The following is a 26,340-nucleotide window of genomic DNA, read 5'->3' as shown; positions in this document are numbered from 1 at the left end:
AGGTTATAACACGTTCTGGGTGGTTATAGCATAACTGTAGAGGTTATAACACGTTCTGGGTGGTTATAGCATAACTGTAGAGGTTATAACACGTTCTGGGTGGTTATAGCATAACTGTAGAGGTTATGACACGTTCTGGGTGGTTATAGCATAACTGTAGAGGTTATAACACGTTCTGGGTGGTTATAGCATAACTGTAGAGGTTATAACACGTTCTGGGTGGTTATAGCATAACTGTATAGGTTATAACACGTTCTGGGTGGTTATAGCATAACTGTAGAGGTTATAACACGTTCTGGGTGGTTATAGCATAACTGTGGAGGTTATAACACGTTCTGGGTGGTTATAGCATAACTGTGGAGGTTATAACACATTCTGGGTGGTTATAGCATAACTGATAACTGTAGAGGTTATAACACGTTGTGGGTGGTTATAGCATAACTGTAGAGGTTATAACACGTTCTGGATGGTTATAGCATAACTGTAGAGGTTATAACACGTTCTGGGTGGTTATAGCATAACTGTGGAGGTTATAACACGTTCTGGGTGGTTATAGCATAACTGTGGAGGTTATAACACATTCTGGGTGGTTATAGCATAACTGATAACTGTAGAGGTTATAACACGTTCTGGGTGGTTACAGCATAACTGATAACTGTAGAGGTTATAACACATTCTGGGTGGTTATAGCATAACTGTAGAGGTTATAACACGTTCTGGGTGGTTATAGCATAACTGATAACTGTATAGGTTATAACACGTTCTGGGTGGTTATAGCATAACTGTAGAGGTTATAACACGTTCTGGGTGGTTATAGCATAACTGATAACTGTAGAGGTTTTAACACGTTGTGGGTGGTTATAGCATAACTGATAACTGTAGAGGTTATAACACGTTGTAGGTGGTTATAGCATAACTGATAACTGTAGAGGTTATAAGACGTTCTGGGTGGTTATAGCATAACTGATAACTGTAGAGGTTATAACACGTTCTGGGTGGTAATAGCATAACTGTAGAGGTTATAACACGTTCTGGGTGGTTATAGCATAACTGTAGAGGTTATAACACGTTCTGGGTGGTTATAGCATAACTGTGGAGGTTATAACACATTCTGGGTGGTTATAGCATAACTGCAGAGGTTATAACACGTTCTGGGTGGTTATAGCATAACTGTAGAGGTTATAACACGTTCTATTAAAGCTCATTTAGTTGAAGATCAAGAGAAACTGAGACTGATGATTGTAGTGCCAGGTAGGCCCACTTCTCCTTCGTGCAAGCAGATATTGTCTTAATTTTAGTCAGGCCTTAGGCATCTTCACGGGGGTCAGAGACAGAAAGACCCCAAGGTGTTTGACTGACAGCTGCATGCTCGACACTAAAATCAAATAAAATCCAATCCAATCAAATGTATTTATATAACCCTTCTTACATCAGCTGATATCTCAAAGTGCTGTACAGAAACCCAGCCTAAAACCCCAAACAGCAAGCAATGCACGTGTAGAAGCACGGTGGCTAGGAAAAACTCCCTAGAAAGGCCAAAACCTAGGAAGAAACCTAGAGAGGAACCAGACTCTTAGGGGTGGCCAGTCCTCTTCTGGCTGTGCCGGGTGGAGATTATAACAGAACATGGCCAAGATGTTCAAATGTTCATAAATGACCAGCATGGTCGAGTCATAATAATCACAGTAGTTGTTGAGGGTGCAGCAAGTCAGCACCTCAGGAGGAAATGTCAGTTGGCTTTTCATAGCCGATCATTAAGAGTATCTCTACCACTCCTGCTGTCTCTAGAGAGTTGAAAACAGCAGGTCTGGGACAGGTAGCACGTCCGGTGAACAGGTCAGGGTTCCATAGCCGCAGGCAGAACAGTTGAAACTACAGGGCAGACTCTCTGATTGGCTGGACACAGGCCGGACACAGGCCGGACACAGGCCAGACACAGGCCGGACACAGGCCGGACACAGGCCAGACACAGGCCAGACACAGGCCGGAAACAGGCCAGACACAGGCCGGACACAGTCTAGACACAGGCCGGACACAGGCTGGACACAGGCCGGAAACAGGCCAGACACAGGCCGGACACAGGCCGGACACAGGCCGGACACAGGCCGGACACAGGCCGGACACAGGCAGGACACAGGCAGGACACAGGCTGGACACAGGCCGGACACAGGCCGGACACAGGCCAGACACAGGCCGGACACAGGCAGGACACAGGCTGGACACAGGCCAGACACAGGCCGGACACAGGCAGGACACAGGCCGGACACAGGTCGGACACAGGCCGGACACAGGCCGGACACAGGCAGGACACAGGCTGGACACAGGTCGGACACAGGCTGGAAACAGGCCGGACACAGGTCAGACACAGGCCGGAAACAGGCCGGACACAGGCCAGGTGCCAGGTGAGTTGACTGCCAGCTGAACCATCAGTCTGTGTAGCTGTCACTGTTGACTCCAGCAGGATGCTGTAATGTTTCTGTTGTGATGCTGTGATACTGGCAGTAAATAGCTGCCACATAATCCAGTGGTATACTTTCTATCAGGTGGAAGCAGGCAGCAGTCTGTCCAATACAGTATATCTATTAGTATGTAGAGACTATCTTAAAATCTCTCTAGGCTAGATGGGACGCTACCGTCCCACCTGACCAACATCCGGTGAAAGTGCAGGGCGCCAAATTCAAACTACACAATTGTAAATATTTAACATTGTTGAAAATACACATGCAATATGTCAAAATAAAGCTTAACTTCTTGTTAATTCAGCCACGGCTTCAGATTTCAAAAAGGCTTTACGGTGAAAGCAAACCATGCGATTATCTGAGGACAGCGCCCCACCATACAATTGCATAACAATCCTTTCCAACCAGGCAGGTGGCGACACAACAGTCAGAAATAACGATATAATAAATGCCTTACCTTTGAAGTTCTTCTTCTGTTGGCACTCCAAAAGGTCTGTTACATTACAAATGGTCCTTTTGTTCGATACATTTCTTTTCTATATCCATAAAAACTCGGTTTAGCTGGCGCGCTTCAGTCAATAATCCACTCGGTTTCCATCGGTCAAAATGCATACAAAATGAATCCCAAACGTTACCAATAAACTTATCCAAACAAGTCAATCAACGTTTATAATCAATCCTTAGGTACCCTAATACGCAAATAAACAATACAATTTAAGACGGAGAATAGTTATTGTCTTTACCGGAGATAAACAAAAAGAACGCGCTCTCTCTGCCGTGAGCATGGAAACAGTACAGCCAAAATGGGAGCCCTTGGAAAAATGACTTCTTCTCCCTAATTTTTCAGAAAAAAACAGCCTGAAACTCTTTCTAAAGACTGTTGACATCTAGTGGAAGCCCTAGGAACTGCAATCAGGGAGAATATCGCCCTATAATAAAAATACCAGCCATTGAAATCAGTGTTTTTGGGGGGGTGGGGGGGGGTTTGTCCTCGGTGTTTCGCCTGTCATTTCAGTTCTGTTATACTTTAGAGTGTTTTCTATCCAAATCTACCAATTATATGCATATCCTAGCTTCTGGGCCTGAGTAGCAGGCAGTTTACTTTGGCTTTTCATCCAGATGTCAAAGTACCGCCCCCTATCCCAAAGAAGTTTTAAACAGTTTAGAAGAACCATTCTCAGAAGATGTTCCATAACAACAGGCTTTATTGATCCGCCCCCAAACAACTTTTAACTGTGACTTACCCAGCATGCCCTTGTTGGCGTTGGATATGCACATGTCCTTCTCGGCGCTAGGCAACACGAAGCCCACCACAAATCCGTCCACGCCATCCGCCATCAGCGCCATGCCCAGCACGATAAACAGGGTCCACTGGAAACGACCGTGCCCACAGTCCTCCATGATGTTCTCGTACTGTTCTGCCAGGTCCTCCTCATCCGGCATCGCTGCTGCCAGCCTGGCCTTCTTCCTGGCCTCGGCCCTGGCCGCCCTCTGGGCCGCCTTGATCTCGTCAGGGTGGGGGATCCCCTGGTACTCTCCTTCATACATCGCCTCTGCATCCTCATCGTGACCTTCTGTGGCATCACTCCTAGCATCCTCGTCCCCCCCACCCTCCTGCTGGGGGAAGTCAGCCTGGTAGGGGTACTCCTGGCCGCCTCCCTCCCCGTAGGTGGGGATCTCAGTGCCCTGCTGGTTCACATTGTTCTGCCAATGGTCGTCCATGGTTACTGCTGGAGAGGGACTACGTTAGCACCTCTAGAGTGGTTGTCTGCTGGAGATACTGAGGAGGCTATATTGGCATAATTCTTGGCAGGGACTCTGTCTTGCTCTCAGTGACTTCTGATCCTTTACTCCAGACAAATGAAAGTCAGGTTGTTATTAATGGTGGTTCCTCTGCAGAATGGTCCTGATACAGTGTTAGATAAGGCCTCAGTAGCTGTGGTGGAAGGACTCTATCTCTGGTGACAGGGCTCACTCTCCTGGTAAACAGATGTGCAAGGCCTCATGCTGGACCTGGAAGACAGAAAACATATTTATAATTCATGACGAGGCAAACTTCAAATGTCCTCAATTATGCCTCAGCATGACTAGGGAAATGTAGTTGAACACTTTTCATGCAAACTGTACATCAGACACCAGACAGACCTGTCCAACCTGTACATCAGACACCAGACAGACCTGTCCAACCTGTACATCAGACACCAGACAGACCTGTCCAACCTGTACATCAGACACCAGACAGACCTGTCCAACCTGTACACCAGACACCAGACAGACCTGTCCAACCTGTACATCAGACACCAGACAGACCTGTCCAACCTGTACACCAGACAGACCTGTCCAACCTGTACATCAGACACCAGACAGACCTGTCCAACCTGTACACCAGACACCAGACAGACCTGTCCAACCTGTACATCAGACACCAGACAGACCTGTCCAACCTGTACATCAGACACCAGACAGACCTGTCCAACCTGTACATCAGACACCAGACAGACCTGTCCAACCTGTATACCAGACACCAGACAGACCTGTCCAACCTGTACATCAGACACCAGACAGACCTGTCCAACCTGTACACCAGACAGACCTGTCCAAACTGTACACCAGACACCAGACAGACCTGTCCAACCTGTACACCAGACACCAGACAGACCTGTCCAACCTGTACACCAGACAGACCTGTCCAACCTGTACATCAGACACCAGACAGACCTGTCCAACCTGTACACCAGACACCAGACAGACCTGTCCAACCTGTACATCAGACACCAGACAGACCTGTCCAACCTGTACATCAGACACCAGACAGACCTGTCCAACCTGTACACCAGACACCAGACAGACCTGTCCAACCTGTACATCAGACACCAGACAGACCTGTCCAACCTGTACACCAGACAGACCTGTCCAAACTGTACACCAGACACCAGACAGACCTGTCCAAACTGTACACCAGACAGACCTGTCCAAACTGTACACCAGACACCAGACAGACCTGTCTAAACTGTACACCAGACAGACCTGTCCAAACTGTACACCAGACACCAGACAGACCTGTCCAAACTGTACACCAGACAGACCTGTCCAAACTGTACACCAGACACCAGACAGACCTGTCCAAACTGTACACCAGACACACCTGTCCAAACTGTACACCAGACAGACCTGTCCAAACTGTACACCAGACACCAGACAGACCTGTCCAAACTGTACACCAGACACCAGACAGACCTGTCCAAACTGTACACCAGACACCAGACAGACCTGTCCAAACTGTACACCAGACACCAGACAGACCTGTCCAAACTGTACACCAGACACCAGACAGACCTGTCCAAACTGTACACCAGACAGACCTGTCCAAACTGTACACCAGACACCAGACAGACCTGTCCAAACTGTACACCAGACACCAGACAGACCTGTCCAAACTGTACACCAGACACCAGACAGACCTGTCCAAACTGTACACCAGACACCAGACAGACCTGTCCAAACTGTACACCAGACACCAGACAGACCTGTCCAAACTGTACACCAGACACCAGACAGACCTGTCCAAACTGTACACCAGACACCAGACAGACCTGTCCAAACTGTACACCAGACACCAGACAGACCTGTCCAACCTGTACACCAGACACCAGACAGACCTGTCCAACCTGTACACCAGACACCAGACAGACCTGTCCAACCTGTACACCAGACACCAGACAGACCTGTCCAACCTGTACACCAGACACCAGACAGACCTGTCCAACCTGTACATCAGACACCAGACAGACCTGTCCAACCTGTACACCAGACACCAGACAGACCTGTCCAACCTGTACACCAGACACCAGACAGACCTGTCCAACCTGAACATCGGACACCAGACAGACCTGTCCAAACTGTACACCAGACAGACCTGTCCAAATTGTACACCAGACACCAGACAGACCTGTCCAAACTGTACACCAGACAGACCTGTCCAACGTGTACACCAGACAGACCTGTCCAAACTGAACATCAGACACCAGACAGACCTGTCCAAACTGAACATCAGACACCAGACAGACATGTCCAAACTGTACACCAGACAGACCTGCCCAAACTGTACACCAGACAGACCTGTCCAAACTGTACACCAGACAGACCTGTCCAAACTGTACACCAGCCAGACCTGTCCAAACTGTACACCAGACAGACCTGTCCAGACTGTACACCAGACAGACCTGTCCAACCTGTACACCAGAGTAACCTGTTGGTAAGACCTGTCCCAGTATGTTGTCACAGTGTTAGTTTTCCTGTGGTACCATTAGTGTGTACCTGTGGTAACCAGTATGGGTTAGTTGTCACAGTGTCTACCATTAGTTGTCCTGTGGTAACCAGTATGGGTTGGTTGTCACAGTGTCTACCATTAGTTTTCCTGTGGTAACCAGTATGGGTTGGTTAGTAGTTTTCCTGTGGTAACCAGTATGGGTTAGTTGTTTTTCCTGTGGTAACCAGTATGGGTTGGTTGTCACAGTGTTGGTAACCATGGGTTAGTTGTCCTGTACCATTACCAGTATGGGGTTGGTTGGTCAGTATGGGTAAGTTGTCACAGTGTCTACCAGTGTTACCATTAGTTTTCCTGTGGTAACCAGTATGGGTTGTTGTCACAGTGTTTCATTACTGTGGTAACCAGTATGGGTTGGTTAGTTTTCCTGTGGTAACCAGTATGGGTTGGTTGTCACAGTGTTTACCATTAGTTTTCCTGTGGTAACCAGTATGGGTTGGTTAGTACCATTAGTTTTCCTGTGGTAACCAGTATGGGTTGGTTAGTACCATTAGTTTTCCTGTGGTAACCAGTATGGGTTGGTTAGTACCATTAGTTTTCCTGTGGTAACCAGTATGGGTTGGTTAGTACCATTAGTTTTCCTGTGGTAACCAGTATGGGTTGGTTGTCACAGTGTTACCATTAGTTTTCCTGTGGTAACCAGTATGGGTTGGTTGTCACAGTGTTTACCATTAGTTTTCCTGTGGTAACCAGTATGGGTTGGTTGTCACAGTGTTTACCATTAGTTTTCCTGTGGTAACCAGTATGGGTTGGTTGTACCATTAGTTGTCCTGTGGTAACCAGTATGGGTTGGTTTACCATTAGTTGTCCTGTAACCAGTATGGGTTTAGTACCATTAGTTGTCCTGTGGTAACCAGTATGGGTTGGTTGTACCATTAGTTTTCCTGTGGTACCATTAGTTTTCCTGTGGTAACCAGTATGGGTTGGTTAGTACCATTAGTTTTCCTGTGGTAACCAGTATGGGTTGGTTAGTACCATTAGTTTTCCTGTGGTAACCAGTATGGGTTGGTTGTCACAGTGTTTACCATTAGTTTTCCTGTGGTAACCAGTATGGGTTGGTTAGTACCATTAGTTTTCCTGTGGTAACCAGTATGGGTTGGTTAGTACCATTAGTTTTCCTGTGGTAACCAGTATGGGTTGGTTAGTACCATTAGTTTTCCTGTGGTAACCAGTATGGGTTGGTTAGTACCATTAGTTTTCCTGTGGTAACCAGTATGGGTTAGTTTTTCCTGTTTTCCTGTGGTAACCAGTATGGGTTGGTTAGTACCATTAGTTTTCCTGTGGTAACCAGTATTAGTTTTCCTGTGGTAACCAGTATGGGTTGGTTTTCCTGTGGTAACCAGTATGGGTTGGTTAGTACCATTAGTTTTCCTGTGGTAACCAGTATGGGTTGGTTGTCACAGTGTTTACCATTAGTTTTCCTGTGGTAACCAGTATGGGTTGGTTAGTACCATTAGTTTTCCTGTGGTAACCAGTATGGGTTGTTTGTCACAGTGTTTACCATTAGTTTTCCTGTGGTAACCAGTATGGGTTGGTTAGTACCATTAGTTTTCCTGTGGTAACCAGTATGGGTTGGTTAGTACCATTAGTTTTCCTGTGGTAACCAGTATGGGTTGGTTGTCACAGTGTACCATTATGGGTTGGTTAGTACCATTAGTTGTCCTGTGGTAACCAGTATGGGTTGGTTGTCACAGTGTTTACCATTAGTTTTCCTGTGGTAACCAGTATGGGTTGGTTAGTACCATTAGTTGTCCTGTGGTAACCAGTATGGGTTGGTTGTCACAGTGTTTACCATTAGTTTTCCTGTGGTAACCAGTATGGGTTGGTTGTCACAGTGTCTACCATTAGTTTTCCTGTGGTAACCAGTATGGGTTGGTTAGTACCATTAGTTGTCCTGTGGTAACCAGTATGGGTTGGTTAGTACCATTAGTTGTCCTGTTAACCAGTATGGGTTGGTTTAGTTTACCATTAGTTTTCCTGTGGTAACCAGTATGGGTTGGTTAGTACCATTAGTTGTCCTGTGGTAACCAGTATGGGTTGGTTAGTACCATTAGTTGTCCTGTGGTAACCAGTATGGGTTGGTTGTCACAGTGTTTACCATTAGTTTTCCTGTGGTAACCAGTATGGGTTGGTTAGTACCATTAGTTTTCCTGTGGTAACCAGTATGGGGTTGTCACAGTGTTGGTAACCATTAGTACCATTAGTTTTCCTGTGGTAACCAGTATGGGTTGGTTAGTACCATTAGTTGTCCTGTGGTAACCAGTATGGGTTGGTTGCAGTGTTTGCAGTAGTTTTCCTGTGGTAACCAGTATGGGTTGGGTCAGTTTGTTACCATTAGTTTTCCTGGTAACCAGTATGGGTTGGTTAGTACTGTAGTTTTCCTGTGGTAACCAGTATGGGTGTCATTAGTTGTCCTGTGGTAACCAGTATGGGTTGTTTGACAGTGTTTACCAGTAGTTTTCCTGTGGTAACCAGTATGGGTTCTCATTAGTTTTCCTGTCGGAGGACCTGAGTTGGTTAGGACCATTAGCCTCCTGTGGTAACCAGTATGGGTTGGTTGACTACCATTAGTTTTCCTGTGGTAACCACCTGGTACCATTAGTTGTGCTGCTGTTTACCAGTTTCCTGTGGTAACCAGTATGGGTTGGTTGTCCCAGTGACCATGTTTTCCCAGTAGGACTACCAGTATGGGTTGGTTGTCACTACCATTGTTGTCCCCAGTCCACCTGTTGTCACAGTGTTTGCTGTTTTCCAGTTTAACCACTGTTCTGTACCATTAGTTTTATTGGACCATGCTGGTCATTTTAGTTGAACTGTGGTAACCAGTATTTCACAGTGTTTACCATTAGTTTTCCTGTGGTAACCAGTATGGGTTGGTTGTACCACATCTTGGCCATACCATTAGTTTCCTGTGGTAATAATGGGTTGGTTGTCACAGTGTTTACCAGTTTTCCTGTGGTAAGCCAGTATGGGACTGGCTAGCCTAGTTTTCCTGTGGTCAGTATGGGTTTTTCCCATTAGTTTTCCTTGGTAACCAGTATGGGTTTTAGTCCATTAGTTTTCCTGTGGTAACCAGTATGGGTTGGTTACACCTGACCAGTATTAGTACCATTAGTTTTCCTGTGGTAACCAGTATGGGGTTTTAGGCTGGGTTTATGGGTTGGTTGTCACAGTGTTTACAGTTTTCCTTTGGTAACCAGTATGGGTTGGTTAGTACCATTAGTTATCCTGTGGTAACAGTTTGGGTTGATTTCACAGTGTTTACCATTGCTTTTCCTGTGGTAGCCAGTATGGGTTCTCGTCTGTGTAACCCATTACCATTGTTTTCCTGTGGTAACCAGTATGGTTGGTTGTCACAGTGTTTACCATTAGTTTTCCTGGGTAACCAGTATGTGTTGGTTAGTACCATTAGTTTTCCAGGTAACCAGTATGGGTTCTTCCTGTTTGTAACACTGTTTTCCTGAGGTTACAGGAGTCTGGGTTTTCCTCCATTAGGTGTCCATTAGTTTTCCTGTGGTAACCAGTATGGGTTGTTAGTACCATTAGTTTTCCTGTGTAACCAGTCTGTCTGTACCATTGTCCTGTGGTAACCAGTACCCAGCATGTTTCTTTTCCTATGGCTCAGTATGGGTTGGTTGACTGTCACCATTAGTTTCCTGTGGTAACCAGTATGGGTTGGTTGTCACAGTGACCATTAGTTTTCCTGTGGTAACCAGTATGGGTTGGTTAGTACCATTAGTTGTTCCTGTGGTAACAGTATGGGTTGGTTGACACCGTGTACCAATCCTCCTGTGGTAACCAGTATGTTCCTGTCACAGTGTTTACGGATTAGTTTTCCTGTGGTAATTAAGGTTGCAGTAATTAGTTTGTCCTGTGGTAACCAGTATGGGTTGGTTGTCCTGTATCTACCATTAGACCCTCCCTGTGGTAACCAGTATGGGTTGGTGTACAGTGTTTCCATTAGTTTTCCTGTGGTAACCAGTATGGGTTGGTTAGTACCTGTGTGGTAACCACCTCTAGTGTTTACCATTTTTCCTGTGTCCAGTATGGGGGTTGTATACCATTAGTTTTCCTGTGGTAACCAGTATGGGTTGGTTAGTACCATTAGTTTTCCTCTAGACTTTACTTTTCCTGTGGGTGGTTGTCACCAGTAGTTTTCCTGTGGACTTGGTTGTGTCCTGTTTACCATTAGTTTTCCTGTGGTAACCAGTATGGGTTGGTTAGTACCATTAGTTGTCCTGTGGTAACCAGTATGTTGTCACAGTGTTTCCCCTGTGTCATTAGTGTTTCCAGTTGTCGCCTCTAGATTAGTTTCCTGTGGTCCCCCTGTGTCCACCGTTTTCCTGTAGTAACCAGTATTCCATTAGTTGTCCTGTGGTAACCAGTATGGGTTCCCTTGTGTCCAGTGTCCACCTTAGTTTTCCTGTGGTAACCAGTATGGGTTGGTTGTCAGTGTACCATTAGTTTTCCTGTGGTAACCAGTATGGGTTAGTTAGTACCATTAGTTGTCCTGTGGTAACCAGTATGGGTTGGTTTCCCCTGTTTCCACCAGTATGGGTTTAGTTCCCCTGTGTGGTAACCAGTATGGGTTGGTTAGTACCATTAGTTTCCTGTGGTAACCAGTATGGGTTGGTTGTCCTGTTTACCATTAGTTTTCCTGTGGTAACCAGTATCCACCTCTCAGCCTCCAGTATTTATGCCCTGTGTCCTGTAGTTTGTCCACCTCTAGACTTCCCCTGTGACCTGTTTCCACCTCATTACTTCCCTCTAACCTCTTTCTCTCTTTCTTTCTCTCTCTGAGGACCTGAGCCCTAGGACCCCTCAGTGATGACTCCTCCCCAGTCCACCTGGCCATGCTGCTGTTTACTGGCCTGGGCCCTAGGACCATGTCCCAGGACTACCTGACATCCACCTCTGACTTCCCCAGTGCTGTCCTGTTCTGCCTATTATTGGACATGCTGGTCATTTATGAACATTTGAACATCTTGGCCATGTTCTAGTTTAATTCCACCCGGTCCACCTCTTCCCCTGTCCTGTTCCCTCTAGTTTCTTCCTGTTTTGTCCAGTAGGGAGTTGTTTAGCCCTCTGTTTGGGACTTCCCCTGTATCCACCTCTAGACTTCCCTGTGTCCTGTATCCACCTCTAGACTTTGCCTTTCTATTACACCTGATTGCTTGCTGTTTGGGCTGGGTTTTCCACTTTGTGCTGATGTACGAAGGGCCATAAATACATTTGATTTAGAATACTTCATTCCTGTGTCCACGCCATTTTGATGTCATGTGAAGCAATGACCAGAGATAATGTGGTCCTGGATAACTGACGTGTGTTCTCTGATTGAACCAGGAACCTACTTCTTCCTGTTCTGTAACACTGACAGAGATTACTGAGTCCAGACTTCCAAGGTGTCCATTACTCTGTGTCTAGCCAGTGTCAGTTGTCCTGTCTGTCCTGTCTGTCTGTCTGTCTGTCCACCTCTGTCTTCCCTGTGTCCTGTATCTGTCTCTCAGACCCTTCATGTTTCTTTACCTCACAGGATACCTCTGTCACTCCCTAGTCTCTCACGAAGACAGTTTCCACCTCTAGACTTCCCCTGCCAGAGTAGTTCCTGTGTGACTAGTTCCACCTGTAGCAATCCACCTCTGTATTCCCCTGATCCTTAATCCAGATTAAGACTCCAGAAATGTTTCTGCCTTCACTGTCCCCCTGTATCCACCTCTAGACCCCCTGTATCCACCAATATACCCTAGACTGTCCCTGTGTCCACCTCTAGACTTCCCCTGTATCCACCTCTAGACTTCCCCTGTGTCCTGTATCCACCTCTAGACTTCCCCTGTGTCCTGTATCCACCTCTAGACTTCCCCTGTGTCCACCTCTAGACTTCCCCTGTGTCCTGTATCCACCTCTAGACTTCCCCTGTCCTGTATCCACCTCTAGACTTCCCCTGTGTCCTGTATCCACCTCTAGACTTCCCCTGTGTCCTGTATCCACCTCTAGACTTCCCCTGTGTCCACCTCTAGACTTCCCCTGTGTCCTGTATCCACCTAGCTAGACTCCTGTATCCTGACTCCCCCTGTGTCCACCTCTAGACTTCCCCTGTGTCCTGTATCCACCTCTAGACTTCCCCTGTCCTGTATCCACCTCTAGACTTCTGTGTCCTGTATCCACCTCTAGACTTCCCCCTGTTCCACCTCTAGACTTCCCCTGTATCCACCTCTAGACTTCCCCTGTATCCACCTCTAGACTTCCCCTGTGTCCTGTATCCACCTCTAGACTTCCCCTGTGTCCTGTATCCACCTCTAGACTTCCCCTGTGTCCTGTATCCACCTCTAGACTTCCCCTGTGTCCTGTATCCACCTCTAGACTTCCCCTGTGTCCTGTATCCACCTCTAGACTTCCCCTGTATCCACCTCTAGACTTCCCCTGTGTCCTGTTTCCACCTCTAGACTTCCCCTGTATCCACCTCTAGACTTCCCCTGTGTCCTGTATCCACCTCTAGACTTCCCCTGTGTCCTGTTTCCACCTCTAGACTTCCCCTGTGTCCTGTATCCACCTCTAGACTTCCCCTGTGTCCACCTCTAGACTCCCCCTGTGTCCTGTATCCACCTCTAGACTTCCCCTGTGTCCACCTCTAGACTCCCCCTGTGTCCTGTATCCACCTCTAGACTTCCCCTGTGTCCTGTATCCACCTCTAGACTTCCCCTGTGTCCTGTATCCACCTCTAGACTTCCCCTGTGTCCTGTATCCACCTCTAGACTTCCCTGTATCCACCTCTAGACTTCCCTGTATCCACCTCTAGACTTCCCCTGTGTCCTGTATCACCTCTAGACTTCCCCTGTGTCCTGTATCCACCTCTAGACTTCCCCTGTGTCCTGTATCCACCTCTAGACTTCCCCTGTGTCCTGTATCCACCTCTAGACTTCCCCTGTCCTGTATCCACCTCTAGACTTCCCCTGTGTCCACCTCTAGACTTCCCTGTATCCTGTATCCACCTCTAGACTTCCCCCTGTATCCACCTCTAGACTTCCCCTGTGTCCTGTATCCACCTCTAGACTTCCCCTGTGTCCTGTATCCACCTCTAGACTCCCCTGTTTCCACCTCTAGACTTCCCCTGTTTCCACCTCTAGACTTCCCCTGTGTCCTGTATCCACCTCTAGACTTCCCCTGTGTCCACCTCTAGACTTCCCTGTGTCCTGTATCCACCTCTAGACTTCCCCTGTGTCCTGTATCCACCTCTAGACTTCCCCTGTGTCCTGTATCCACCTCTAGACTTCCCCTGTGTCCACCTCTAGACTTCCCCTGTGTCCTGTATCCACCTCTAGACTTCCCCCCTGTGACTTCCTGTATCCACCTCTAGACTTCCCCTGTGTCCTGTATCCACCTCTAGACTTCCCCTGTATCCACCTCTAGACTTCCCCCCTGTATCCACCTCTAGACTTCCCCTGTGTCCTGTATCCACCTCTAGACTTCCCCTGTGTCCTGTATCCACCTCTAGACTTCCCCTGTGTCCTGTATCCACCTCTAGACTTCCCCTGTGTCCTGTATCCACCTCTAGACTTCCCCTGTGTCCTGTATCCACCTCTAGACTCCCCTGTGTCCTGTTTCCACCTCTAGACTTCCCCTGTATCCACCTCTAGACTTCCCCTGTGGCCTGTATCCACCTCTAGACTTCCCCGGTGTCCTGTATCCACCTCTAGACTTCCCCTGTGTCCTGTATCCACCTCTAGACTTCCCCTGTGTCCTGTTTCCACCTCTAGACTTCCCCTGTGTCCTGTATCCACCTCTAGACTTCCCCTGTGTCCACCTCTAGACTCCCCCTGTGTCCTGTATCCACCTCTAGACTCCCCCTGTGTCCACCTCTAGACTCCCCCTGTGTCCTGTATCCACCTCTAGACTTCCCCTGTGTCCTGTATCCACCTCTAGACTTCCCCTGTTTTCCCCTGTGTCCTGTATCCACCTCTAGACTTCCCCTGTGTATCCACCTCTAGACTTCCCCTGTGTCCTGTATCCACCTCTAGACTTCCCCTGTGTCCTGTTTCCACCTCTAGACTTCCCCTGTGTCCTGTATCCACCTCTAGACTTCCCCTGTATCCACCTCTAGACTTCCCCTGTGTCCTGTATCCACCTCTAGACTTCCCCTGTATCCACCTCTAGACTTCCCCTGTGTCCTTTCCACCTCTAGACTTCCCTGTGTCCTGTATCCCCCTGTTTCCTGTTTCCACCTCTAGACTCCCCCCCTGTATCCACCTCTAGACTTCCTGTATCCACCTCTAGACTTCCCTGTATCCACCTCTAGACTTCCCCTGTGTCCTGTTTCCACCTCTAGACTTCCCCTGTGTCCTGTATCCACCTCTAGACTTCCCCTGTATCCACCTCTAGACTTCCCCTGTGTCCTGTATCCACCTCTAGACTTCCCTGTGTCTAGACTCCCCCTGTATCCACCTCTAGACTTCCCCTGTATCCACCTCTAGACTTCCCCTGTGTCCTGTATCCACCTCTAGACTTCCCCTGTGTCCTGTATCCACCTCTAGACTTCCCCTGTATCCACCTCTAGACTTTCCCCTTCCCCTGTGTCCTGTATCCACCTCTAGACTTCCCCTGTATCCACCTCTAGACTTCCCCTGTGTCCTGTATCCACCTCTAGACTTCCCCTGTGTCCTGTATCCACCTCTATACTTCCCCTGTATCCACCTCTAGACTTCCCCTGTGTCCTGTATCCACCTCTAGACTTCCCTGTGTCCTGTATCCACCTCTAGACTCCCCCTGTATCCACCTCTAGACTTCCCCTGTGTCCTGTATCCACCTCTAGACTCCCCTGTATCCACCTCTAGACTTCCCCTGTGTCCTGTATCCACCTCTAGACTTCCCCTGTGTCCTGTATCCACCTCTAGACTCCCTGTGTCCTGTATCCACCTCTAGACTTCCCCTGTGTCCTGTTTCCACCTCTAGACTTCCCCTGTGTCCTGTTTCCACCTCTAGACTTCTGTATCCTGTTTCCACCTCTAGACTTCCCCTGTGTCCTAGACTTTTCCACCTCTAGACTTCCCCTGTGTCCTGTTTCCACCTCTAGACTTCCCCTGTATCCACCTCTAGACTTCCCCTGTGACCTGTTTCCACCTCTAGACTTCCCCTGTATCCACCTCTAGACTTCCCCCGGTGTCTGTATCAACCGCTTCTCTGCTAGTGTGTCTATCAGTTCGAGGATGGGTGTTGCAGAATGTTGAATTATCCTGACCAGGTTCATATGTTTTTACAAGGAAATGAAATATTCAGTTCCCAGGTTCCCTGTCACAGTGTTCCATTACAGGGATTAGATGATCCCATTCAAATGGAGAGGAGCAACAGTTACATTCCTGGACAGAGGATGAGGACTTCCTGTTGCTTTTCTGTTTCATCAAATGACAGGAAACGTTACGTCAAGAGTTAAAGCATGTCCGTGTGAAGGTGAGTTTCTGTCTTCAACTTCTAGTTTTCACCTTCAGTGTCCTGTCTGATAGCATGACAGGTCCATACAACGTTAGAGTCTGTCTTCAATGTTACTCTACAAGGTTAACAACGTTAGAGTCTGTCTTCAATGGTTACCCTACAACGTTAGAGTCTGTCTTCAATGCCATTTCACTCTACAAGGTTACCCTACAACGTTAGAGTCTGTCTTCAATGCCATTTAACTCTGCAAGGTTACCCTACAACGTTAGAGTCTGTCTTCAATGCCATTTAACTCTACAAGGTTACCCTACAACGTTAGAGTCTGTCTTCAATGCCATTTAACTCTACAAGGTTACCCTACAACGTTAGAGTCTGTCTTCAATGCCATTTAACTACAAGGTTACCCTACAACGTTAGAGTCTGTCTTCAATGCCATTTAACTCTATCAAGGTTACCCTACAACGTTAGAGTCTGTCTTCAATGCCATTTAACTCTACAAGGTTACCCTACAACGTTAGAGTCTGTCTTCAATGCCATTTAGACTCTCAAGGTTACCCTACAACGTTAGAGTCTGTCTTCAATGCCATTTAACCTGCAAGGTTACCCTACAACGTTAGAGTCTGTCTTCAATGCCATTTAACTCTAGAGTCTGTCTTCAAGGTTACCCTACAACGTTAGAGTCTGTCTTCAATGGTTACCCTACAACGTTAGAGTCTGTCTTCATTTCACTCTGCAAGGTTACCCTACAACGTTAGAGTCTGTCTTCAATGCCATTTAACTCTGCAAGGTTACCCTACAACGTTAGAGTCTGTCTTCAATGGTTACCCTACAACGTTAGAGTCTGTCTTCAATGGTTACCCTACAACGTTAGAGTCTGTCTTCAATGCCATGTCACTCTGCAAGGTTACCCTACAACGTTAGAGTCTGTCTTCAATGCCATTTAACTCTACAAGGTTACCCTACAACGTTAGAGTCTGTCTTCAATGCCATTTAACTCTGCAAGGTTACCCTACAACGTTAAGTCTGTCTTTGCCATTTAAAAGGTTACCCTACAACAGAGTCTGTCTTCCCATTTAAAAAGCAACCCTCTGAGAGTCTACCTAATGCCATTTAACTCTAAATGGACCTGGTATTGATAATGATTAGACGTAATGTAGTGTGGCATGGCTGAAAACACACATGGAGTGGGTAGTGATGTCATCAGAAGGAGACAGTTAGTTGAGGACACAGAGCCAATATGAAGGGCATGTTGGTCTGTGGCAGTTCTAAATGTTCAGGTAGAATGTGGACATGTTTGGCAGTAATGGAGGAAGTGTCCTACTGAAACAGGAAGTTCACGCTGAGCTCAACAAGTCCCTGATGGCGTGGAGAGGTCAAAGGGGAATCCTTCTACTTCCCTGTACTGTAGTTCATACTGGACACGGAGAGGTCAAAGGGGAATCCTTCTACTTCCCTGTACTGTAGTTCATACTGGACATGGAGAGGTCAAAGGGGAATCCTTCTACTTCCCTGTACTGTAGTTCATACTGGACATGGAGAGGTCAAAGGGGAATCCTTCTACTTCCCTGTACTGTAGTGCATACTGGACACAGAGAGGTCAAAGGGGAATCCTTCTACTTCCCTGTACTGTAGTGCATACTGGACACGGAGAGGTCAAAGGGGAATCCTTCTACTTCCCTGTACTGTAGTGCATACTGGACACGGAGAGGTCAAAGGGGAATCCTTCTACTTCCCTGTACTGTAGTTCATACTGGACACGGAGAGGTCAAAGGGGAATCCTTCTACTTCCCTGTTCATACTGTAGTTCATCCCTGGACATGGAGAGGTCAAAGGTGGAATCCTTCTACTTCCCTGTACTGTAGTTCATACTGGACACTGGGAGAGGTCAAAGGGGAATCCTTCTACTTCCCTGTACTGTAGTTCATACTGGACACGGAGAGGTCAAAGGTGGAATCCTTCTACTTCCCTGTACTGTAGTGCATACTGGACATGGAGAGGTCAAAGGTGGAATCCTTCTACTTCCCTGTACTGTAGTGCATACTGGACATGGAGAGGTCAAAGGTGGAATCCTTCTACTTCCCTGTACTGTAGTGCATACTGGACATGGAGAGGAATCCTTCTACTTCTGTAGTGCATACTGGACACGGAGAGGTCAAAGGGGAATCCTTCTACTTCCCTGTACTGTAGTGCATACTGGACACGGAGAGGTCAAAGGGGAATCCTTCTACTTCCCTGTACTGTAGTGCATACTGGACACGGAGAGGTCAAAGGTGGAATCCTTCTACTTCCCTGTACTGTAGTGCATACTGGACACGGAGAGGTCAAAGGGGAATCCTTCTACTTCCCTGTACTGTAGTGCATACTGGACACGGAGAGGTCAAAGGTGGAATCCTTCTACTTCCCTGTACTGTAGTGCATACTGGACACGGAGAGGTCAAAGGTGGAATCCTTCTACTTCCCTGTACTGTAGTGCATACTGGACATGGAGAGGTCAAAGGGGAATCCTTCTACTTCCCTGTACTGTAGTGCATACTGGACATGGAGAGGTCAAAGGGGAATCCTTCTACTTCCCTGTACTGTAGTGCATACTGGACATGGAGAGGTCAAAGGTGGAATCCTTCTACTTCCCTGTACTGTAGTGCATACTGGACACGGAGAGGTCAAAGGTGGAATCCTTCTACTTCCCTGTACTGTAGTGCATACTGGACATGGAGAGGTCAAAGGTGGAATCCTTCTACTTCCCTGTACTGTAGTGCATACTGGACATGGAGAGGTCAAAGGTGGAATCCTTCTACTTCCCTGTACTGTAGTTTAATACTGGACATGGAGAGGTCAAAGGTGGAATCCTTCTACTTCCCTGTACTGTAGTTTAATACTGGACATGGAGAGGTCAAAGGTGGAATCCTTCTACTTCCCTGTACTGTAGTGCATACTGGACACGGAGAGGTCAAAGGGGAATCCTTCTACTTCCCTGTACTGTAGTTCATACTGGACATGGAGAGGTCAAAGGGGAATCCTTCTACTTCCCTGTACTGTAGTGCATACTGGACACGGAGAGGTCAAAGGTGGAATCCTTCTACTTCCCTGTACTGTAGTTTAATACTGGACACAAAACATTGTCAGGTAGATCATCCACTACGTCCCCTTTGTACCTCCTCAACTAAGTCATTATTTTCCTTAAGGAGATAATATGCAAATGACTGATGACTCTTTTGGAATGGCTGTGACATCATAGCTTCTGTTTTATTTTGATGTAAATGACCATGGACATCAGCGAGGTATTTACAGTTCATCGAGCTCATATCCAACTGTTATATCAGAACGGGACGTCCCATCCTGATGTGGCCACGGAGTGTAATGCAGTATTACCTTTCCTATTGGAAAGAATATCACTTTATACCACACTTCCCCCCCAAAAAGTATTTCTTATATATATGAAGAAGACCTTATTTCTCCTCCTAGACTCCCCTGCGACAGACACAGCACTGCAAGGAGAACAAAAAGGGAAATAAATGGGACTCTTTAGTTTTAACGATCAGTGATGTTATTCCAGCAGTACCTGTCCTCTTCACTGCAAGGAGAACAAAAAGGGAAATAAACGGACTCTTTAGTTTTAACGATCAGTGATGGCAGTACCTGTCCTCTTCACTGCAAGGAGAACAAAAAGGGAAATAAATGGGACTCTTTAGTTTTAACGATCAGTGATGTTATTCCAGCAGTACCTGTCCTCTTCACTGCAAGGAGAACAAAAAGGGAAATAAACGGACTCTTTAGTTTTAACGATCAGTGATGTTATACCTGTCCTCTTCACTGCAAGGAGAACAAAAAGGGAAATAAACGGACTCTTTAGTTTTAACGATCAGTGATGTTATACCTGTCCTCTTCACTGCAAGGAGAACAAAAAGGGAAATAAATGGGACTCTTTAGTTTTAACGATCAGTGGTGTTATTCCAGCAGTACCTGTCCTCTTCACTGCAAAACAACTCAACATGTAAAATGGGACGTCATTTCATTTGACTTTCAAAGGAAATGGACAACACATTACAATAAATGATCCCCCCCACACACAAAAAAAATAAACCAAATATTTTCTTACCAGACTTGGCATTCCCTTGGCATTAAAGTCAATTAAAAAATTATCCACATTTGAGATACAATATCCAGGGAAAGAGAGTTGTAAAGGCAGATTCAACATATCAGTTTATCTATCAGCCGGCAGTTTTACAGACCAGGGGATTAGTCTCCAACGTCATAACCCCCCCCCCCCACGCACCCCATCCCTCCCACACACACACCCCATCCCTCCCCACACAGGCCTCCACCCTCCCCCTGCCTAACAACTTGGTACAGTCCAGACAGGTTATACAGCTACAGGCTCCTCCCCACACAGGCCTCCACCCTCCCCCTGCTTAACAACATGGTACAGTCCGGCCAGGATATATAGCTACAGTATGAGTGGGTGGGTAGCCAGACGGAGGGGTGGGCTCTATAGGTGGTCTGGCTTAAGAACCAGGCCCCAGAGTTCCTCAAGAACCAGGCCCCAGAGTTCCTCAAGAACCAGGCCCCAGAGTTCCTCAAATACAGACCACAACAGCTCAACACAACAGGGGCTACTGTGAGTTTGCTACCCCTTCCAGCCTGTCAGTCCCCATCCCAGCACCCCTCCAGCATTGGGACTTGGTATGTCCCCCTATGGGACATCTTTACACCGAGTAGATGTCTTCACTGACATTTCCAACCTCTCGATGACCCAGTCTGTAAAATCTCCATGTTTCAAGCAGAACACCATAGTCCCTGTCTCTATTACCACCAAGGTACCATGTCTCTATGACTACCGCCCCGTAGCACTGACATCTGTAGCCGTGAAGGGCTTTGAAAGGCTGGTCATGGTTCACATCAACACCATCATCCCAGACACTGTGGACCCACTCCAGTTCTCCTACCGCCCCAACAGATCCACAGATGGATCAGTCTCTACTGCTCTCCACACTGGTCTCTAATACCTGGGCAAGAGGAACACCTATACTGTTCATTGACTACAGCTCAGCGTTCAACACCATAGTTGCCCTCAAAACTCATCACTAAGCTAAGGACCCTGGGACTGAACACCTGCCTCTGCAACTGGATCCTGGAATGGACAGGGGTACTGGAGTGATGGAGGTGGATATATATAGGGGGAAGGAGACAGGGATACTGTAGTGATGGAGGTAGATATATATAGGGGGAAGGTAGACAGGGATACTGGAGTGATGGAGGTAGATATGTATAGGGGGAAGGGGACAGGGATACTGGAGTGATGGAGGTAGATATGTATAGGGGGAAGGAGACAGGGATACTGGAGTGATGGAGGTAGATATGTATAGGGGGAAGGGGACAGGGATACTGGAGTGATGGAGGTAGATATGTATAGGGGAAGGGGACAGGGATACTGGAGTGATGGAGGTAGATATAGTGATATAGGGGGAAGGAGACAGGGATACTGGAGTGATGGAGGTAGATATGTATAGGGGAAGGAGACAGGGATACTGGAGTGATGGAGGTAGATATGTATAGGGGGAAGGAGACAGGGATACTGGAGTGATGGAGGTAGATATGTATAGGGGGAAGGGGACAGGGACACTGGAGTGATGGAGGTAGATATGTATAGGGGGAAGGAGACAGGGATACTGGAGTGATGGAGGTAGATATGTAGGGGGAAGGAGACAGGGATACTGGAGTGATGGAGGTAGATATGTATAGGGGGAAGGAGACAGGGATACTGGAGTGATGGAGGTAGATATGTATATGGGGGAAGGAGACAGGGATACTGGAGTGATGGAGGTAGATATGTATAGGGGGAAGGAGACAGGGATACTGGAGTGATGGAGGTAGATATGTATAGGGGGAAGGAGACAGGGATACTGGAGTGATGGAGGTAGATATGTATAGGGGAAGGGGATACTGGAGTGATGGAGGTAGATATGTATAGGGGGAAGGAGACAGGGATACTGGAGTGATGGAGGTAGATAGGGGGAAGGAGACAGGGTACTGGAGTGATGGAGGGTAAGGGGGAAGGAGACAGGGATACTGGAGTGATGGAGGTAGATATGTATAGGGGGAAGGAGACAGGGATACTGGAGTGATGGAGGTAGATATGTATAGGGGGAAGGAGACAGGGATACTGGAGTGATGGAGGTAGATATGTATAGGGGGAAGGGGACAGGGATACTGGAGTGATGGAGGTAGATATGTATAGGGGGAAGGGGACAGGGATACTGGAGTGATGGAGGTAGATATGTATAGGGGAAGGAGACAGGGATACTGGAGTGATGGAGGTAGATATGTATGGACAGGGATACTGGATGATGGAGGTAGATATGTATAGGGGAAGGAGACAGGGATACTGGAGTGATGGAGGTAGATATGTATAGACAGGGATACTGGAGTGATGGAGGTAGATATGTAAGGGGGAAGGAGACAGGGATACTGGAGTGATGGAGGTAGATATGTATAGAGGGGGAAGGAGACAGGGATACTGGAGTGATGGAGGTAGATATGTATAGGGGAAGGAGACAGGGATACTGGAGTGATGGAGGTAGATATGTATAGGGGGGAAGGAGACAGGGATACTGGAGTGATGGAGGTAGATATGTATAGAGGGAAGGGGACAGGGATACTGGAGTGATGGAGGTAGATATGTATAGGGGGAAGGAGACAGGGATACTGGAGTGATGGAGGTAGATATGTATAGGGGGAAGGAGACAGGGATACTGGAGTGATGGAGGTAGATATGTATAGGGGGAAGGAGACAGGGATACTGGAGTGATGGAGGTAGATATGTATAGGGGGAAGGGGACAGGGCCACTGGAGTGATGGAGGTAGATATGTATAGGGGGAAGGAGACAGGGATACTGGAGTGATGGAGGTAGATATGTATAGGGGGGAAGGGACTGGAGTGACAGGGATACTAGAGGGAAGGGGAGGGTGATGGAGGTAGATATGTATAGGGGAAGGGGACAGGGATACTGGAGTGATGGAGGTAGATATGTATAGGGGGAAGGGGACAGGGATACTGGAGTGATGGAGGTAGATATGTATAGAGGGAAGGTGACAGGGATACTGGAGTGATGGAGGTAGATATGTATAGGGGGGACAGGAGGACAGGGATACTGGAGTGATGGAGGTAGATATGTATAGGGGGAAGGGACAGGGATACTGGACTGATGGAGATATATATAGGTGACAGGGATACTGGAGTGATGGAGGTAGATATGTATAGGGGGAAGGAGACAGGGATACTGGAGTGATGGAGGTAGATATGTATAGGGGAAGGAGACAGGGATACTGGAGTGATGGAGGTAGATATGTATAGAGGGAAGGGGACAGGGATACTGGAGTAATGGAGGTAGATATATATAGGTGACAGGGATACTGGAGTGATGGAGGTAGATATGTATAGGGGGAAGGAGACAGGGGTACTGGAGTGATGGAGGTAGATATGTATAGAGGGAAGGAGACAGGGGTACTGGAGTGATGGAGGTAGATATGTATAGAGGGAAGGGGACAGGGATACTGGAGTGATGGAGGTAGATATATATAGGTGACAGGGATACTGGAGTGATGGAGGTAGATATGTATAGAGGGAAGGAGACAGGGGTACTGGAGTGATGGAGGTAGATATGTATGGGGGAAGGAGACAGGGATACTGGAGTGATGGAGGTAGATATGTATAGGGGGAAGGAGACAGGGATACTGGAGTGATGGAGGTAGATATGTATAGAGGGAAGGAGACAGGGGTACTGGAGTGATGGAGGTAGATATGTATAGGGGGAAGGAGACAGGGACACTGGAGTGATGGAGGTAGCTATGTATAGGGGGAAGGAGACAGGGGTACTGGAGTGATGGAGGTAGATACAGTATATCACAAAAGTGAGTACACCCCTCACATTTTTGTAAATATTTGAGTATATGTGACAACACTGAAGAAATGACACTTTGCTACAACGTAAAGTAGTGAGTGTACAGCTTGTATAACAGTGTAAATGAGCTGTCCCCTCAAAATAACTCAACACACAGCCGTTAATGGCTATACTCCCTGTATATAACCATGTTATTACCTGGTACTCCCTGTATATAACCATGTTATTACCTGGTACTCCCTATATATAACCATGTTATTACCTGGTACTCCCTGTATATAACCATGTTATTACCTGGTACTCCCTGTATATAACCATGTTATTACCTGGTACTCCCTGTATATAACCATGTTATTACCTGGTACTTCCTGTATATATCCATGTTATTACCTGGTACTCCCTGTATATAGCCATGTTATTACCTGGTACTTCCTGTATATAACCATGTTATTACCTGGTACTTCCTGTATATAACCATGTTATTACCTGGTACTCCTGTATATAACCATGTTATTACCTGGTACTCCTGTATATAACCATGTTATTACCTGGTACTCCCTGTATATAACCATGTTATTACCTGGTACTTCCTGTATATAACCATGTTATTACCTGGTACTCCCTGTATATAGCCATGTTATTACCTGGTACTCCTGTATATAACCATGTTATTACCTGGTACTCCTGTATATAACCATGTTATTACCTGGTACTTCCTGTATATAACCATGTTATTACCTGGTACTCCCTGTATATAACCATGTTATTACCTGGTACTCCCTGTATATAACCATGTTATTACCTGGTACTCCCTGTATATAACCATGTTATTACCTGGTACTTCCTGTATATAACCATGTTATTACCTGGTACTTCCTGTATATAACCATGTTATTACCTGGTACTCCTGTATATAACCATGTTATTACCTGGTACTTCCTGTATATAACCATGTTATTACCTGGTACTCCCTGTATATAGCCATGTTATTACCTGGTACTCCCTGTATATAACCATGTTATTACCTGGTACTCCTGTATATAACCATGTTATTACCTGGTACTTCCTGTATATAACCATGTATATAACCTGGTACTTCCTGTATATACCATGTTATTACCTGGTACTCCTGTATATAACCATGTTATTACCTGGTACTTCCTCTATATAACCATGTTATTACCTGGTACTTCCTGTATATAACCATGTTATTACCTGGTACTCCTGTATATAACCATGTTATTACCTGGTACTCCCTGTATATAACCATGTTATTACCTGGTACTCCTGTATATAACCATGTTATTACCTGGTACTCCTGTATATAACCATGTTATTACCTGGTACTCCCTGTATATAACCATGTTATTACCTGGTACTTCCTGTATATAGCCATGTTATTACCTGGTACTCCTGTATATAACCATGTTATTACCTGGTACTCCCTGTATATAACCATGTTATTACCTGGTACTCCTGTATATAACCATGTTATTACCTGGTACTCCCTGTATATAGCCATGTTATTACCTGGTACTTCCTGTATATAACCATGTTATTACCTGGTACTACTCCTGTATATAACCATGTTATTACCTGGTACTCCTGTATATAACCATGTTATTACCTGGTACTCCTGTATATAACCATGTTATTACCTGGTACTCCTGTATATAACCATGTTATTACCTGGTACTCCTGTATATAACCATGTTATTACCTGGTACTCCTGTATATAACCATGTTATTACCTGGTACTCCTGTATATAACCATGTTATTACCTGGTACTTCCTGTATATAGCCATGTTATTACCTGGTACTCCTGTATATAACCATGTTATTACCTGGTACTCCTGTATATAGCCATGTTATTACCTGGTACTCCCTGGATATAGCCATGTTATTACCTGGTACTTCCTGTATATAACCATGTTATTACCTGGTACTCCCTGTATATAACCATGTTATTACCTGGTACTCCCTGTATATAGCCATGTTATTACCTGGTACTCCCTGTATATAACCATGTTATTACCTGGTACTTCCTGTATATAACCATGTTATTACCTGGTACTCCCTGTATATAACCATGTTATTACCTGGTACTCCCTGTATATAGCCATGTTATTACCTGGTACTACCTGTATATAGCCATGTTATTACCTGGTACTCCTGTATATAACCATGTTATTACCTGGTACTCCTGTATATAGCCATGTTATTACCTGGTAC

At 46.5% G+C, this 26,340-nt stretch overlaps 1 protein-coding gene across 1 annotated transcript in view; it reads right to left on the bottom strand.

Moving 5' to 3' along the window:
- LOC115122683 (synaptic vesicle glycoprotein 2B-like) overlaps nt 1-20,444 on the bottom strand; it is a 47,354-nt gene extending 26,910 nt beyond the window's left edge. Inside the window, exons 1-2 of the mRNA XM_065012512.1 lie at nt 20,306-20,444; nt 3,704-4,472 (exon numbers count right to left, since the gene is read on the bottom strand). Of these exons, the coding sequence (XP_064868584.1) occupies nt 3,704-4,181 (478 nt within the window). The 5' untranslated portion in view covers nt 4,182-4,472; nt 20,306-20,444. The remainder of the gene's footprint in view (nt 1-3,703; nt 4,473-20,305) is intronic.
- Between the last annotated feature and the right edge of the window lie 5,896 nt (nt 20,445-26,340).

The sequence above is a fragment of the Oncorhynchus nerka genome, linkage group LG27 (genome assembly GCF_034236695.1).
Source record: "Oncorhynchus nerka isolate Pitt River linkage group LG27, Oner_Uvic_2.0, whole genome shotgun sequence".
NCBI classification, from domain to species: domain Eukaryota; kingdom Metazoa; phylum Chordata; class Actinopteri; order Salmoniformes; family Salmonidae; genus Oncorhynchus; species Oncorhynchus nerka.
The sequence above is the reverse complement of the archived record's forward strand: the minus strand, read 5'-3'. Positions and strand labels throughout refer to the sequence as shown.